Below are 14,194 nucleotides of genomic sequence, written 5' to 3'. Positions count from 1 at the left end.
TTAATTCTCAATTTATCTTTAGGTACATCAAAATATCTACGATCTGCTCCGTATGCTGCCGAAGTGTTTCTTCGTTAGTGTTCAATAGCGCCTAGATGTCTTCTTTACCGCGCGCGTAAATGGCGAGTACCAGAGCGACAGGGGTGATTCAAAATGGAGATAAAACACTACTCGTCGATTAAACTGATAAATTCGAATCGATGATAGTCTCTCTACTCATTCGTTTCAGCCGGGTAAACGTTGTGTTCCAGCGTACTGTAAGGCTGTGGCACAGCGAGACAGGATGTTTCACCACAATACGTACCTAGGTATATCATAGCCATCACTCCGCTGTATCCATCCCATCTTCCAATTCACTATCACTCTCATCTCATACTTCACATACCCCTAATTCTCATGCAATCATGTCACAAAATCACCTCACCAACGCATTCCAATCCCTAAGCCTCCAACGCCCAACCCCCGGCATAACCCTCCTCGAAAACCAACACATCGACCTCCCACCCAACTCACAACTCTCTCTCCGCTTCCACGGGCACCTCGGCCACGGCGGCAGCGCCAGCGTGGACATCGTCTCGGACCCGACCACCGGCCGCACCTTCGCACGCAAGCTTTTCAAGCGCTACAACGGCAAAGACGTCGCCTCATGGAGCGCAGCCGTGCACAATGAAATCGCCATCACCAAGCGCATGAGGTCCCACCCACACATGGTCCAGCTTTTCGGCACGTATTCGGGCAGCGGGGGGCGTGAGCTCGGCATGCTGTTGCATCCCGTCGCGGACGGGGGCGATCTCCAGGAGTACCTAGAGAGTATCCAGGACTCGCGATCGGGCGCCACGGGGAGCCAGAGGGCGGTTTTGTGGAGTGCGTTTGGGTGTCTTGCGGATGGGTTGGCGTTCATCCATCGGAGTACGATTAGGCATAAGGATATCAAGCCGAAGAACATCCTGGTGCATGACGGGAAAGTTATGTACACGGACTTTGGGATCTCACTTGATGCGACGGGGTTGGATAGGACGACGACAAGTGGGGTGCCGCAGGCTCTCACGAGGAGGTACTGTGCGCCGGAAGTGGCGAACTATGGGCGGAGGAACAGGAAGACGGATGTGTTTTCCCTGGGCTGCGTGTTTGTCGAGATCATGGCTGTTCTGTATCCTGGTCTTGGTATAGGTGTTGCGAATGGCGGTGTTCCTTATTGGCAGATGGCGGAGGGTATTCGAAAGGTATTGATAGGGTCCAGGGTTTCGGATGCTCGACTGGGGGAGGTGCTGCGCGTGATTCACGCCATGTTGGAACCTACGAATGAAGGCCGGATCGACTCTGAAGACTTGTTACGTCGTCTACAGAGAATCGAGTCGTTGTACCCGGGATCCAGTCCCGTGCTGTTCTGCAGTCACTGCTCGCCAAACGGGCCCAAGGGCAAGGCTACAGAGACCGTCCAAGGTACACGAAGACGAGCATCGCCAGGAAACACAGCAACAAATTCTCAAGCATTCCAGACGAACAACAGAAACCTCCCTTCATACAGGACCTCCTCCCCAAGTCCTCCCTCCACATCAGCAGCCGTCGCCAGAGCAATCGAAAAGCCCCTCAAAAGCACAGAGGCACACGAAAGCTACATCTACATCTTCCCCTCACGACGCGAGCACGGTTTAGTCAAAATAGGCACCGCAAGCAACGTCCCCGTCCGCTTGAAGATCTGGCAAGGCATGTGCAAGCACCCCATCAGTGAGTACCCACAAACCGCCTCGGGCCAACGAATCCCCACGAGATACGCAGAGCGCGTCGAGCAGCTCGTTAGGGCGGAACTGGGAGACGTACGGTTTCAAGATGAGAGGTGTGATGGGTGCGGGCAGAATGTGGATCATGAGTGGTATAGAACCACGCCGGAACATGCTGCGAGAGTCGTGAGGAAGTTTGGGGATTGGTTGGAGGGGGACCCTTATCAGTTTGATGGCACGGATGGGCCTTGGCAATTGAAGGACAGAGCACGGAGGAGGGATATGGAGGTGCTGTGTCGACCTGTGCCTGTGAAAGAGTACTGAGCATCATGACGTGCTTTGTTGTAATCGATGACTTTTAGGTATTCGGTAACTCGCGGGCGAGATGGATAAACACCGCTTCAACTTGTTTTCTTCATCTATTCTTTTATATCATACTCCGCGTAATCAAAGTAATACCCTAATCACATTCATCTCTGTGTAGAAAACAGTTGAGTAATGAGTACGTATACTGCATCTATGGACTATTAACGCTTGTAGAACAGAAAAACTCAAGTCGATAACATAAAAACAAATTAAAAACCAAAGCTTCACTAACTCCTATACTCCCACTTTCTATCCTGCCAGTAATAGACAAGTATTTTCTCCGTATCCGTAAATTGTATTCTATTTGTCTCTACTATATTCGCCTTCTAATTAGGTTAAAAAACAGAATTTAATAACACAAAGAAAAACTCCATAATCGCGATACTGCCTTTCCCTTGTAGCAATTATACTTTAACTTGTCGCGTAGAAGCGCTGTCGCGATCATTGACGAACTTCGAACCAAGATGCATACCTTATTGAGGCATTCTTCCAGTCCATCGCTGACCGTTTCCTCCCGTCCATCTCGTTAGGCAGGTAATCCATCTACAGTCTGCTTGGGCTAGGGGCTCGAGCTGAGGAGGTGGAGAGAAAAAGGTGGGACTGGTGATGGAACGATAGACGAAGCCATGGTAGTTAGGAGAGGCTAATTAATCAGCCGGTATCACCGGATTTCTGACACTTGCAACTCATCTTCTTTAACACCTGCGACCCGACTTCTCTAGTCTACTAATACTCTGCATCGGTTTATCTATAGGTTGATTCCGTAATGACTTCAAGTATTGCCGATGGAATTATCCGATGGTACCAGAATCCTTTCGCGCGAGGAAGCGAGCCAATTCCTTCGGACACAACGGAAAGGCAACCGCAAGAAAGCCTGTTTTCCTTGTCATGAAAGAAAGGTCGGCTGTGACGGGTCTCGGCCGTGCAAAAGGTGTGTCGAACGTGAACATCCTGCCATGTGCAGCTATGAACCTGTCGAATCAATCAAAAAGCGGAAAATTGCTTCGGTGGAATCAGCACGTACAACAGAACCGACACCCTCATCTACATCTCCGAATCTGGTCTCGATGAATAGAAGTCTCAGTAACGAACAATCTTCCACACCAACCGACCAATTCGTGGGTGATTCATCCGTTCCTGGCTTTATTATGAATGGTCTGTCACATAGGGACGAGCGAGAATCTGGCATAAGTAACAAGGAGCTTCGTAGCCTTCTCCTTCCAGCCCTTGGTCTCGCGAGAACAGATTGTGTCTGGCCCACTGAATCAGAAGAAATCACCTTTGCTCTGGCTCGCGCCGCGGAAGCGCTGCCTCGAAGTCCAGAAATCATCAGGTTAGTCAACCCCAGTACAGGGTCTCCACACGGCATTTCATCTCACACGTGTTGATAGGTTATTTCAACAATACAAACAAGTTGTCTATCCTCTCAATCCGCATATTCTCGATTTGCCGATCTTCGAACCTGAGCTTGTTACGTTTCTGAGTAGTATCGAACAGGTGAAATCAGGTCAAGCAACAGGGATTTCGTTACCTTGGATTGCTATTATGTTTGCTGTCATTGCTGCTGGCTTGCAGTTTTCTGATCTATCACTTGATGAACGAGCTTTCAGTAGCAGACGTTATGGTAAGAAATAGAGATTGATTTCAATTGTTCCAGAGACTGGTGGATTGACTGTATGTAGCCCGCCAAGCACTTGCCTGTTTACAAGCTGAATCTGGCTTCATCACGGCAAGTGTCCCAGCGATAACGGCGATCTTGATCCTGGTGACTGTGCTGCAAAACAACCTGGCGACCGAGGCGGCTTGGTCTTATCTCGGATTGGCAAGCAGACTAGCACAGAGCCTTGGACTTCACAGAAGCGTATCACCGAACCAATCTTCAGGTGACTCTCTAGAGTCCTCACTATGGTGAGCGATCAATCTGTTGATTTTTCTATCAGTAATTTCTAATAAGCTCACTAGGAAAGCAATAGTTTGGCAGGATTGCTTGCTGTCCATGTGTTTCGGAAGGCAGCCATGCACCTCATTGACCAGGAAAGGACACTGCCCCAGCAGCGAAACTCATCGAGATCTAGATTATCGAGATGCTATGTACCTCCTGACTTCTACGAGCCTTGAGTTCATCACGGAAGAAGTCAAATCACTCACTCAGCTAACTTCGCAAGCTTCTCAACTCGAGCAGGAGATTGGCAAGGCAAAACCAGAATTAAGGATTAGAGAGAAATGTCGCTCAATCGAGGATCACATGGAACACCTCGCATTCCGCCTTAACACGTCCTTTGCTATGGCTACTTTGCTCCGCCCGTCATTGAAGGCTGAGCCGCGTTGGCAGGCACATCAGGATGAACAGAGAAAGCTGCGCAGACTATGTGTCGATGCTTGTGTCACCGCCGTAGAGTCATTCATCAGTTTGCACAAGCTTTCGGTCGTGGCGGAAAGATCCTGGGCCATATTACATAACGGCTTAAGCTGCGCCCTGGTGCTGCTGCTAATCGATGAAGCCAGACGCAACGTAGAAATCAAGCAGCTTCAACAGGAACTGGTCAGCATCATGTCCCAATCCTCGAAGAGCCGGGATCAGGGCTCGTTGCTGTGGGGTCCACATGCTCGCATTCTTGCAGCTGTAAAGCTTCTCGACCCAGCAAGATCTACTATACCATCTTCCCCCCCGCCAGTTCAAGGTGTCTTTCCAAGTGAACAGAGAACCTTATCTCCTCTCAACAATCGTGGAAGTGGGGGAGGAGAGACTATTCTGGACGAATTCAACAGTCTTTCCAACGATTTGAACAACAACAATTCCAACGCCCTCTATGATTTCTCCAGTCTGGATCTTAACCAAGAGTCTTTGAGTACGCTCTATGACTCTATTATGTGGGGAGATTATCAAATCTAATGAGGTGTCTTTCTACCGAGTGGCACACGTCACCAACATTTTTCCCTTGCTATAGAGGCGTTCTGGACATCGACTCGAAAAATAACGAGCTCAAGAGCTCTCGCGCGCTTCTCCAATGCAATATGCAATCTAGTCACGTGACTATTGGCACAGCTCGTTCCTCATACCTTCAAGCGATAGAGTTGCCATCGGACACGATGTGTGTGACATCCACCTAGGCGATAAAGTCGGCGTGACGATCAGTATGCGCCGGCACGAGCATGCTGTGAGACCCCTCGACAATGCACCTTTATGCTATTAGATGACACCATGACTACCTTTCCTTGCACAAAAGCAAAATACCGTGCAGTATTCTTCAGCTCATGAAATGGTGGCGTCGGCAGGAGATAGCGGAAGAACGTCCGATGGACCACATGATTTCCGCCGCAGCTGCCCCTCTCCAGCCACATTTCAGCCTGATCGAGCTTTTTTCATCACGATGTTACGCTTTCATTTGGGCAGCTATGACCATGCCTCAGATTTGAATGTTCGCAAAGTCTGCGATCAGCTATATTGATTGAGGTTTCTCGAGCCTCCTCTTTCCACCCATTCCAGCAGCCTAGTATAGATTTATCGGCATAATTAGCCGATATTTCATAGGCCTTTTTTTCAGCCTTGTCACATACACCCGTTTGCATTCCAAAGTTGCATGTGAGAGAAGTCACAGTCCCATCATGAATGATCCTGATCGAATTGGCACTACCTCCGACGCCAGCAACGGAAACGACAACCATCCGACTTATGTGAGAGCACAGAGACGCCTGGTAGTCTGCTGCGACGGTACATGGAATGACAGTATCAGCACAGAGTCTCCAATTACAAACGTTTCCCGGATTTCACGATTGATCAAAGCAGTTGGCGATGATGGCGTCCCACAAATTCTCTCATACCAAGTTGGAATTGGATCTGGCACCACGGGATTGGGGAATGCGATTGACGGAATGACAGGAAGAGGTAGGGATTCCCCCGTAAAGGCTCATTGAGAAGATGCACAAAATATCTCTGACTGTTCAATGTCCACCTGCAGGCATTTCGACAGATATTCGAGAAGCATATACATTCATATCTCATAACTACACGAGTGCATCCGACGAGATAATATTGATCGGATTTTCACGAGGAGCATTCACAGTTCGGAGCGTTGCATCCTTAATAAATGATATCGGTCTTTTGACAAAGAATGGCCTGAAGTATCTGCTGAGACTTTACAATCTCTGGAAAAGGAATCAACCTTTCGAGGTCGTTGGCGGAATCACGATTGACCCCAAGACTGAATTGCGCAAGTCTTGCGAAGAGATCCTTGAGAAGGGTTGTCTCTTGCCAAACGTGAGGGTCAGAGTATGTGCAGTATGGGATACAGTTGGAAGCCTGGGCTTTCCTGTGCCTTGGCCAGTCCCACAACGCATCCCAACAAAGCTACGTCATGTCAACTCGACCTTGTGCGAAAACATTGACATTGCGATCCAAGCTCTCGCATTGAACGAAAACCGGAGGCATTTCCAGCCCACGGTATGGGAAGCTCCACCGAGTGGTTCGAACCAGATCTTGAAACAATGCTGGTTCCTGGGAGCCCACAGCGATGTTGGAGGCGGAAACGAAGACGCGGGTCTTGCAAATATCACTCTGATATGGATGATATCTCAGCTTCATCATTATCTAAGCTTCGATTTGGAGAATTTGCAGCAGTCCATTGCTAATAGCACCCTGGCTCGCCCGGACTGGGCTGTAACTGCAAGAGTTGGAGTCTATCTATACGGGCTTGAGTTGGAAGCTGCAAAAAGTAGATTGGGCACAGCATATTCGATCAAGTTCCAGGGCTTCACTCTTCATTCTAAATTCGTCAATACACCCATTGCTCGTGAATTCGTTCGAGAGGTTGTATCTCCGAGCAAAGGTAACTCGTTCCTAATGTTCCTTCATCAACGAGTTTTTCAATGCGATGGGCGACTGACTCTGGCTTCACAGGCATAGTCCGAAACTCAATGCGAGGGGTCTTCCTACTTGCAGGCTCAAAGCAAAGAAGACCCAAGCGATACCTCATCACAGAAGACGGGGTTCGAAAGGTTGCCAAAGATGAGCCTGTCAGCACGAATGAAACCGTTCACTTTACCGCCCGTATCCTATTGGGTACTCGCCTAAGGACGTGCCCTGCTCTTGCAAAGTACAAGACAAAGATTGTTGACGATGCTGTCACCTGGCATTTGAGCCGAAAGAACGGCAACGAAACAAGAACCACTCTTCGCGAAGAAACCTTCACACCCCTGGAAGAGAATTTATTGAACCAGTGGTTTAATGCTGACCAATCCGAGAATGGTAATTCTGACTGGAACGATGTTCTTGATCAAGTGAGAGAAAGAGGCAAGGCCAAAAATGCCTATATCAACGTGGCACTCGGGGACATCTTGCGTGCACTAATTAGTGATGCAAAGGAGCCAAAAATACTCTTTCCTCCACAACTCAACCAGCCAGCCACGCAGGCAACGCAGGAAACGCAGGCAGCGCAGGCAACGCAGGCAACGCAGGCTACGCCGGTCACTTAGTGATGAAACAGACCAAAGATGACGGCCATATCTCTACCATATCCTGGGGCAAATGATTATGGTTTTATGGATACGTGGGTTACTGCTTGGATGCCTTGCAAATCGCTTGAGGTTCTCTTTTCTTTTCTCACTGCCTCCAGGTTTTTATGACATGAGTGGGCTATCTCAATGAAACATCTAACTCCTGATCATGTACTACACAAAATTTCCTTCCGTCAAGCTCTATTGAATCCATGTTCTGTTGAAATGATAATACACAACCACCTGCTTTGTATCGAACTCAATCTTGTCTGTAGTTTGGGGTTTCGTAGAATCATTGCTCTCTAGCCCCCGTGTTGTCTTCGCTCTTGGAACTTTTGCGTTGGAAAATGCGACTGTGCACGAAGAAAGAGAACATGCAACTAAATATTGATTATCAAAAGAAGGGGTTACGAATAAAGCTTCAAGCTCAAGCACAGTTGCTAGCAGTGGCCGCAAGGCGGTTGGTACAAAACGCCAGCACCGTCGTCACCTCAATCATCTTCACCTCCGTCACTATTGTCAAGATGGGACTAGGACATTAAAATCCCGAGAAAATATTATTGCTTCCGTTTACTAAAAGTAGTTCCAGAAAACTGCTGTTTTGATGACTGTTGTGGTATGATAATTTCCAAATCGAGGTTTTGGTGTTCCAAGCATTACGGCGATTGACCTCCAAAGGGACCCACAAAACAAAGAACTGGAAATGGTCGTTCGCGATGTCGGCAATGAATAAAAGTCTTCTCCTCTTCAGGTTCGGCCACAAGAATAACAATTTGCTAGGTTGAGTAATAGTCTACTGATTGAGATCATGAGAGTGCCTATATGCACCGCGCCGAAGTGGAGCGACCATAGTCTGAACTAGACTGGTGATCCTAAGCAACACTCGGTCCGCTCGAAGATGCCGAGCACGCCGAGCACACCGAGTAGATATCTACTATTAAACAATCGGCCTCGGAAACTTCGGTGAGCTCGGTGGACGTATGTCTTTCGCCATTGACGCAAGTGACACACCAGCAATTTGGCCATTACGGCCCTTATCTGTAAATGTCCTAGCATTTAGTTCTCTGTGATAATTTCGATAACAGAAATGATGTAGTAGCTTTGTATAAATATACTTTCCTGCTCTAAAATATTGTAATTCCTCACCAATATCTCGTGCTCCTCAACCAACCTATCCAGCTCGCCTCAGAAAGCTTTCCAATTTTTTAATATGTCTTCACGCAATGAAACGACCAACATTCCATCAGAACAGCTAGAGCCGCAACTGAACTTTCGTTCTTTTGTAGATGCTCTGAAGGCCGACAACGACCTGGTTGAAATTGATGACGAAGTCGATCCTCACCTGGAGGTTGGCGCAATTATCCGCAAAGTGTGCGAGACCAATGAGAAGGCACCACTGTTCAATAATGTCAAGGGCGCAAAGAATGGCCTGTGGAGGATTCTCGGAGCGCCAGCTTCCTTGAGGAACGACCCAGAACAGACATATGGTCGAATTGCTAGGCATCTCGGACTTCCCCCTACCGCCAGTATGAAGGAAATTCTGGAGCTTATGGTCTCACCCGCTCGCGCAGCGCCAATCGAACCGCGAATTGTCGCAACTGGTCCTTGTAAAGAAAACATCCTGGATGACGGCGAGTTCGACTTCATGAAGCTACCTGCTCCTATGCTCCACCAGTCGGATGGCGGGCGATATATCCAGACCTACGGCATGCACATTGTGCAAACACCGGACGGCAAGTGGACTAACTGGTCGATTGCCCGCGCTATGGTGGATGATAAGAACCATCTTGTTGGCCTGGTCATCAAGCCACAGCATATTTGGCAGATTCATCAGATGTGGAAAAAGATTGGCAAAGACGTTCCTTGGGCCCTTTGCTTTGGTGTACCCCCAGCCGCCATCATGGCATCGAGTATGCCCATCCCCGACGGTGTTTCGGAAGCTTCCTATGTGGGTGCTATGACAGGAAAGGCTTTAGACGTTGTCAAATGCGAAACAAACAACCTTCTCGTACCGGCAAACGCGGAGATAGTGCTTGAAGGCACTCTTTCCATCACCGAAACCGCTCCCGAGGGGCCTTTCGGCGAGATGCACGGATATGTCTTCAAGGGAGACACTCACGAGTGGCCGCGTTACAAAGTTAACAAAATTACCCACCGGAATGATGCTATCTTACCAGTTTCCAATTGCGGCCGTATCACCGACGAGACGCACACCCTGATCGGATCTCTAGCCGCTGCCCAAATTTGCGAGCTTTGCCAGCGCGCGGGACTCCCAGTCAAAGAGGCCTTTGCTCCATTCGAGACTCAGGTCACCTGGATCGCGATGAAGATCGACACTGAGAAATTGCGTGATATGAAAACAACACCAGAAGTGTTCCGAAAGCAAATTGGTGACTTGGTTTTCAGCGAAAAGGCTGGCTATACCATCCATCGCCTAGTACTCGTAGGAGAAGATATCGACATCTACAACTTCAAGGATGTACTGTTCGCGTTCTCTACGCGGTGCAGGCCCGGCACGGACGAAACTTTCTACCAAGAGTGCATGGGATTCCCCCTAATCCCATACATGTCTCACGGAACAGCATCCCCAAATACTGGTGGAAAAGTGGTATCAGACGCTCTGTTGCCCGTGGAATACATTACCGGTCAAGACTGGGAACTCGCTGACTTTGCGAACTCGTATCCTCAAGAGCTACGTGACAAAGTAAACAATCGTTGGCAGCAAATGGGTTTTGGGGTGTGAGGAGATTGGTCTACTTAGGAAGCAAAGGGAAGATCACGTGGGAAAGTCATTGTGGGTTTGCGTTGGACGAGAGGTCCGGCCTTGTCTTAGATTCTGTTATGATTGTGGAGGGTATAGAGTTCGCTAGATAGTTCATGAAGCAATAGATGCGATTATTTTTAGAAGTTTGGGATCGTTATTTGAAGCTAGCTGTATTGAATGTGCTATTGCAATTCCGATGACCTATGACTAGGTGCCTCTTCACATCATCACTTAGCGGAACAGATAATATGGAACTTTGTCTGATGCTCGTGAATTGGGACTTCTTATCCTTCTACTTACAAGTTGAACACAGCGGCAACTATTGACGGCGCCAGAAAAGTAATCACAGAAGGAGTACAGGACTGGACTTAGAGACGACTAAGGTGTCACCACGACGCCACCATAGTGTGATGACTTCAATTTGTCGGTGTTTAAAGAATCCTCGCGGGAGCCTTGCCATGGGCACAGCAATAAGGACAACAAACAGAAAATTAGAACTATCAACTCAATGAGCTAGTTAAAAAAACTACATCGAAAATAAAATGAAACGATGAAGAGGCACTTACACGCACAAGGGCTTTTGACAATTGGTCCATGACGTGTGGTGCCGAACGCCGAACACCAAAATCCTGGCTCGCGGAAACCAGCATTAAATTTCATAGCTACTAACCATCCACCCTTATTACTCCCATGGACACTATTGTCGACCCATTTCAAGCGCTCCGAACATACCGAGTTGGCCGAGCAAACCGGTACCACAAGACCACCGAAGGAGCACGAATCAGTCGGCCGACGCTACCGCCATGGTCATGAGCATCGGCCAGCTTGTTCGAAAAAAAAGGCAAAATTAGAGATTGATGACATAGTCGCTCATAGACCTGAAGTAGATACGAATTAGATATATTTTGACGCGCAGCTATAGTCACATTGTCATTGCTGCATATCTCACTATTTCGCACCAAACCAATCAGTAGCAATTAACTATCAACATTCACACATCATGCTGTTAGCACTGCTCCTTTCCAGCGGTATTGCACTATTTTGGTTCGTCGAGCAAGTCCGCTCAAGATGCTCCTTTCAGTCATCAAAGCATATCGGCAGTCGTCCGACGAAGTGGCCATCGTTCAACCGAGGGGTTAACACCAAAATTTCCAAACACAGCGAGCAATCTCTGGGAATTACAGCCAGCGAAGCTGATCACAGTACCACCCGAACAAATCCTCAAGAGACTCTTTCCAACAACAACGGATCCCTCCCGCCGCTGTGTTCACACATTTCGCCGCGCATGACCACGCCCACGCCCAAACGTATCGTTGTAGCCATGACTGGGGCAACGGGATCCGTGCTGGGAGTAGAACTACTGCGAGCACTTCGTTGCATGAATATCGAAACGCACCTAGTCATCAGCAAATGGGCCGCTGCCACATTGGCCTACGAGACAGACTATACTGTGAAAGACCTTCGCGCACTCGCGTACAAAACGTATTCCGCCCAGGATGTCGCCGCATCGATATCCAGTGGCTCGTTCCGGACACAAGGAATGATCATCGTTCCGTGCAGTATGAAAACACTGAGTGCGGTCGCCAATGGATACGGGGATGACTTGATCACGAGAGCTGCGGATGTTACTTTGAAGGAGAGGAGGAAGCTCGTTGTTGTTGCTCGCGAGACGCCATTGACGGGCATTCATCTGCACAACATGGCAACAATTACAAGCAATGGCGGCATCATATTTCCACCCGTGCCCGCATTCTACACAAAACCTACATCAGTGGACGATATCATAAAGCAAAGCGTGGGCAGGATGCTAGACATGTTTGACGTGGATTCTGGTGACTTTGAGCGATGGTCAGGATTCTGAACCATAACATCTATGTACTGGTAGAACAAGGAACTATGATAGCGGCAAAGAATAATGATAATCGTGTTGATTATGTTGAATGAGTACTTGAGGTATAGTGGGATAGGAAGAATCTGAGTGATTGATATGGTCATGTATCAGAGTATTATACACATACACTACTTAGTACCGCTGAGATACTGTTCAAAGAGGGTTGCAAAGACTTCCGGTCTTTGATAATGTCCAGCGAAATCAAAAATATGTTTGAATGCCCTGACGGCGCCAGCATCGACTTCGGCATACAGTATTTCCTCATTAGATCCATTCCGGGCTCGCGCGACTTCTACGCCACCCGGTCCAAAGATACTAGCTCTCCTTCTCTGTCGCTCTTCTCGCATGAATGTCCGGATTTTCTCATCAGTACCATATAATTCGATCTCAGCATCATCGACCACGGAAGCTGCGTTGATAACATACGTCCCTACCGCGTTCGCAACCGCCTTACCTGCGACCTGGATCAAATCATTTACGTCCATACCGTAAGTGAGGAACTGGGGCCACGATGCTACATGTACAACAGGATAACCCAGTCCTACGGAGTACTGTGAGAGCGGATTCCCATTTTCCGCGCAGACAAGACCGCTCAACCCGCCAAAGTCCGCTTGTACCGACGCTTTACTGCCAGTTGTACCAGATGCATGTATTAACCGTTCTCCGACTGTAGGCACAAGCTTTTGATGTTTATGTAGAAGCGTTCCATCCGAGCCGATAAAGACTTGAGTATTGTATAAAGTTCCGGTGGTGTTGGGGGGGCGTTCATTGACACCAATCACAGCAGTGACATTGGCCTCTCTGCAAGCTTCTTGCAGGCGATCAATCTCGGGTCCCGGGACTTCAACCGCTTGATCGAAAAGCTGGAGGTAAAGTGACGTTGTGAGCGGATCGCCATCGGACAGCAAAGCATGCCAGCCCGGATATCCTGGAATGAAGCCTTCCGGGAAACCGATGACATCTGCACCTTGCGTGCCGGCTAGACGTATCAAATCCGCGACTTTTTGGGTCGTGGCAGTTCTGTTCAGAAAGATAGGTGCTGCCTGGACGGCAGCAAGCTTGAGGGCTTTGCCAAGTGTGATATTCTGCGACATGGTTTGGGATAGTTGTAAATAGAATTAGGGATTTGTGAAGAGTGAATGATATGACTGGATTCTCGTGATGTAGGAGACAGCTTTGCTTAAATGCTCATTCGTTGAATACTATCAGTGGTTTGAAATCTTAACAGAAACGATAGATATATGCCGGGCCTCATGGTTGAATTCGGCCCTATGCAATCGTCAAATGCTGATCTAAAGCCTGTCTAGAGGATTTCCTCAGTTCCGCGTCGTCATCTACACTGGTCGTTCATAGCCGATCGTGGGGGGATATCATCAGATTAAAGGCCTCGACCGAGTATCAGTCTGAAGTACCGACGTTTTTACCTCCACGTTAAGGATCTTTCTTGTGGATCGTGACCTCGAATGGCTGAACACTCGGCCCTATATTGAGCATTAGCTGGGTTTGTGGTGAATCAAGACGGAGTTCCGCAACACACACCTACTGTTCGGTACTTCTCTCGTCGAGGATGTAACCGGCTCTTCCATTGTCAAGGGATCTGGCCAGTCTTTTTCTTACCAAGAAAGTGCGCGACTCTTCTCTCGTCGAAGAAGTGGCCGCGCTTGAGCAGACGCTCTGCCAAGGTGATGCCGATGCGGCAAGTGATCTGCGACAGAAGTGCCTAGCTCGGAAAGTTGTTTACCCAGGAAATGCCGATTCGGCATATTCACATGCAAGATGTAGATAAACTGACCTCAAGTTGCGCTGATGTCAAGCAGTAAAGCTTTCTACGCGATAAATCTTGTCAACAGTTTAGCGTGTCGCGGGGTCTCGGCCCTTATGATGGGAATGTTATTGTGTAATTACTATAATCAAGCCGCGTCATGTTATTCTCTACTGAACCTCACAATTCCGCGATTC

General features: G+C 48.4%; 6 protein-coding genes across 6 annotated transcripts; 5 read left to right on the top strand and 1 right to left on the bottom strand.

The window, feature by feature from the left end:
• The first annotated feature begins 205 nt into the window (after positions 1–205).
• On the top strand, positions 206–2,161 carry BU24DRAFT_425562 (kinase-like protein). Its single transcript, XM_033528764.1, has one exon. It carries the CDS (start codon positions 405–407, stop codon positions 2,043–2,045), a length of 1,641 nt encoding a protein of 546 aa, XP_033381320.1. The 5' UTR covers positions 206–404; the 3' UTR covers positions 2,046–2,161.
• Positions 2,162–2,729: 568 nt separating this feature from the next.
• Positions 2,730–5,217, top strand: BU24DRAFT_262300 (uncharacterized protein). Its single transcript, XM_033522512.1, has 4 exons — positions 2,730–3,420; positions 3,479–3,711; positions 3,770–3,995; positions 4,050–5,217. Exons 1-4 carry the CDS (start codon positions 2,873–2,875, stop codon positions 4,978–4,980), a joined length of 1,938 nt encoding a protein of 645 aa, XP_033381319.1. The 5' UTR covers positions 2,730–2,872; the 3' UTR covers positions 4,981–5,217.
• Positions 5,218–5,774: 557 nt separating this feature from the next.
• BU24DRAFT_323039 (uncharacterized protein) lies at positions 5,775–6,678 on the top strand (the record flags this gene model as incomplete). Its single annotated transcript, XM_033522950.1, has 2 exons — positions 5,775–5,973; positions 6,047–6,678. Coding segments are annotated over 2 exons (831 nt in total), but the record flags the coding sequence as incomplete, so codon positions are not given.
• A 2,112-nt stretch (positions 6,679–8,790) lies between these two features.
• Positions 8,791–10,323, top strand: BU24DRAFT_484924 (UbiD family decarboxylase; the record flags this gene model as incomplete). Its single annotated transcript, XM_033533367.1, has 1 exon — positions 8,791–10,323. One exon carries the CDS (start codon positions 8,791–8,793, stop codon positions 10,321–10,323), a length of 1,533 nt encoding a protein of 510 aa, XP_033381317.1.
• Positions 10,324–11,629: 1,306 nt separating this feature from the next.
• On the top strand, positions 11,630–12,205 carry BU24DRAFT_352643 (phenylacrylic acid decarboxylase; the record flags this gene model as incomplete). The annotated part of the gene is made up of 1 exon (XM_033523741.1): positions 11,630–12,205. The coding sequence occupies one exon, from the start codon at positions 11,630–11,632 to the stop codon at positions 12,203–12,205; it is 576 nt and encodes a 191-aa protein (XP_033381316.1).
• Positions 12,206–12,363: 158 nt separating this feature from the next.
• On the bottom strand, positions 12,364–13,329 carry BU24DRAFT_435276 (carbon-nitrogen hydrolase; the record flags this gene model as incomplete). The annotated part of the gene is made up of 1 exon (XM_033530079.1): positions 12,364–13,329. One exon carries the CDS (start codon positions 13,327–13,329, stop codon positions 12,364–12,366), a length of 966 nt encoding a protein of 321 aa, XP_033381315.1.
• Between the last annotated feature and the right edge of the window lie 865 nt (positions 13,330–14,194).

Source organism: Aaosphaeria arxii, assembly GCF_010015735.1.
Source record: "Aaosphaeria arxii CBS 175.79 unplaced genomic scaffold BU24scaffold_7, whole genome shotgun sequence".
In the NCBI taxonomy this organism is placed as follows: Eukaryota; Fungi; Ascomycota; class Dothideomycetes; order Pleosporales; genus Aaosphaeria; species Aaosphaeria arxii.
Note: the sequence above shows the minus strand (reverse complement) of the source record. Positions and strands in the feature narration are given on the sequence as shown.

What these genes read in the sequence shown, in the direction of transcription:
- BU24DRAFT_262300 (XM_033522512.1), top strand. Translation starts at nt 2,873, where the DNA reads ATGGAATTATCCGATGGTACCAGAATCCTTTCGCGCGAGGAAGCGAGC. An exon ending in TTTCAGTAGCAGACGTTATG is followed by an intron (nt 3,712 to 3,769) that starts GTAAGAAATAGA and finishes GACTGTATGTAG; the next exon opens with CCCGCCAAGCACTTGCCTGT. An exon ending in TCTCTAGAGTCCTCACTATG is followed by an intron (nt 3,996 to 4,049) that starts GTGAGCGATCAA and finishes TAAGCTCACTAG; the next exon opens with GAAAGCAATAGTTTGGCAGG.
- BU24DRAFT_425562 (XM_033528764.1), top strand. Translation starts at nt 405, where the DNA reads ATGTCACAAAATCACCTCACCAACGCATTCCAATCCCTAAGCCTCCAA.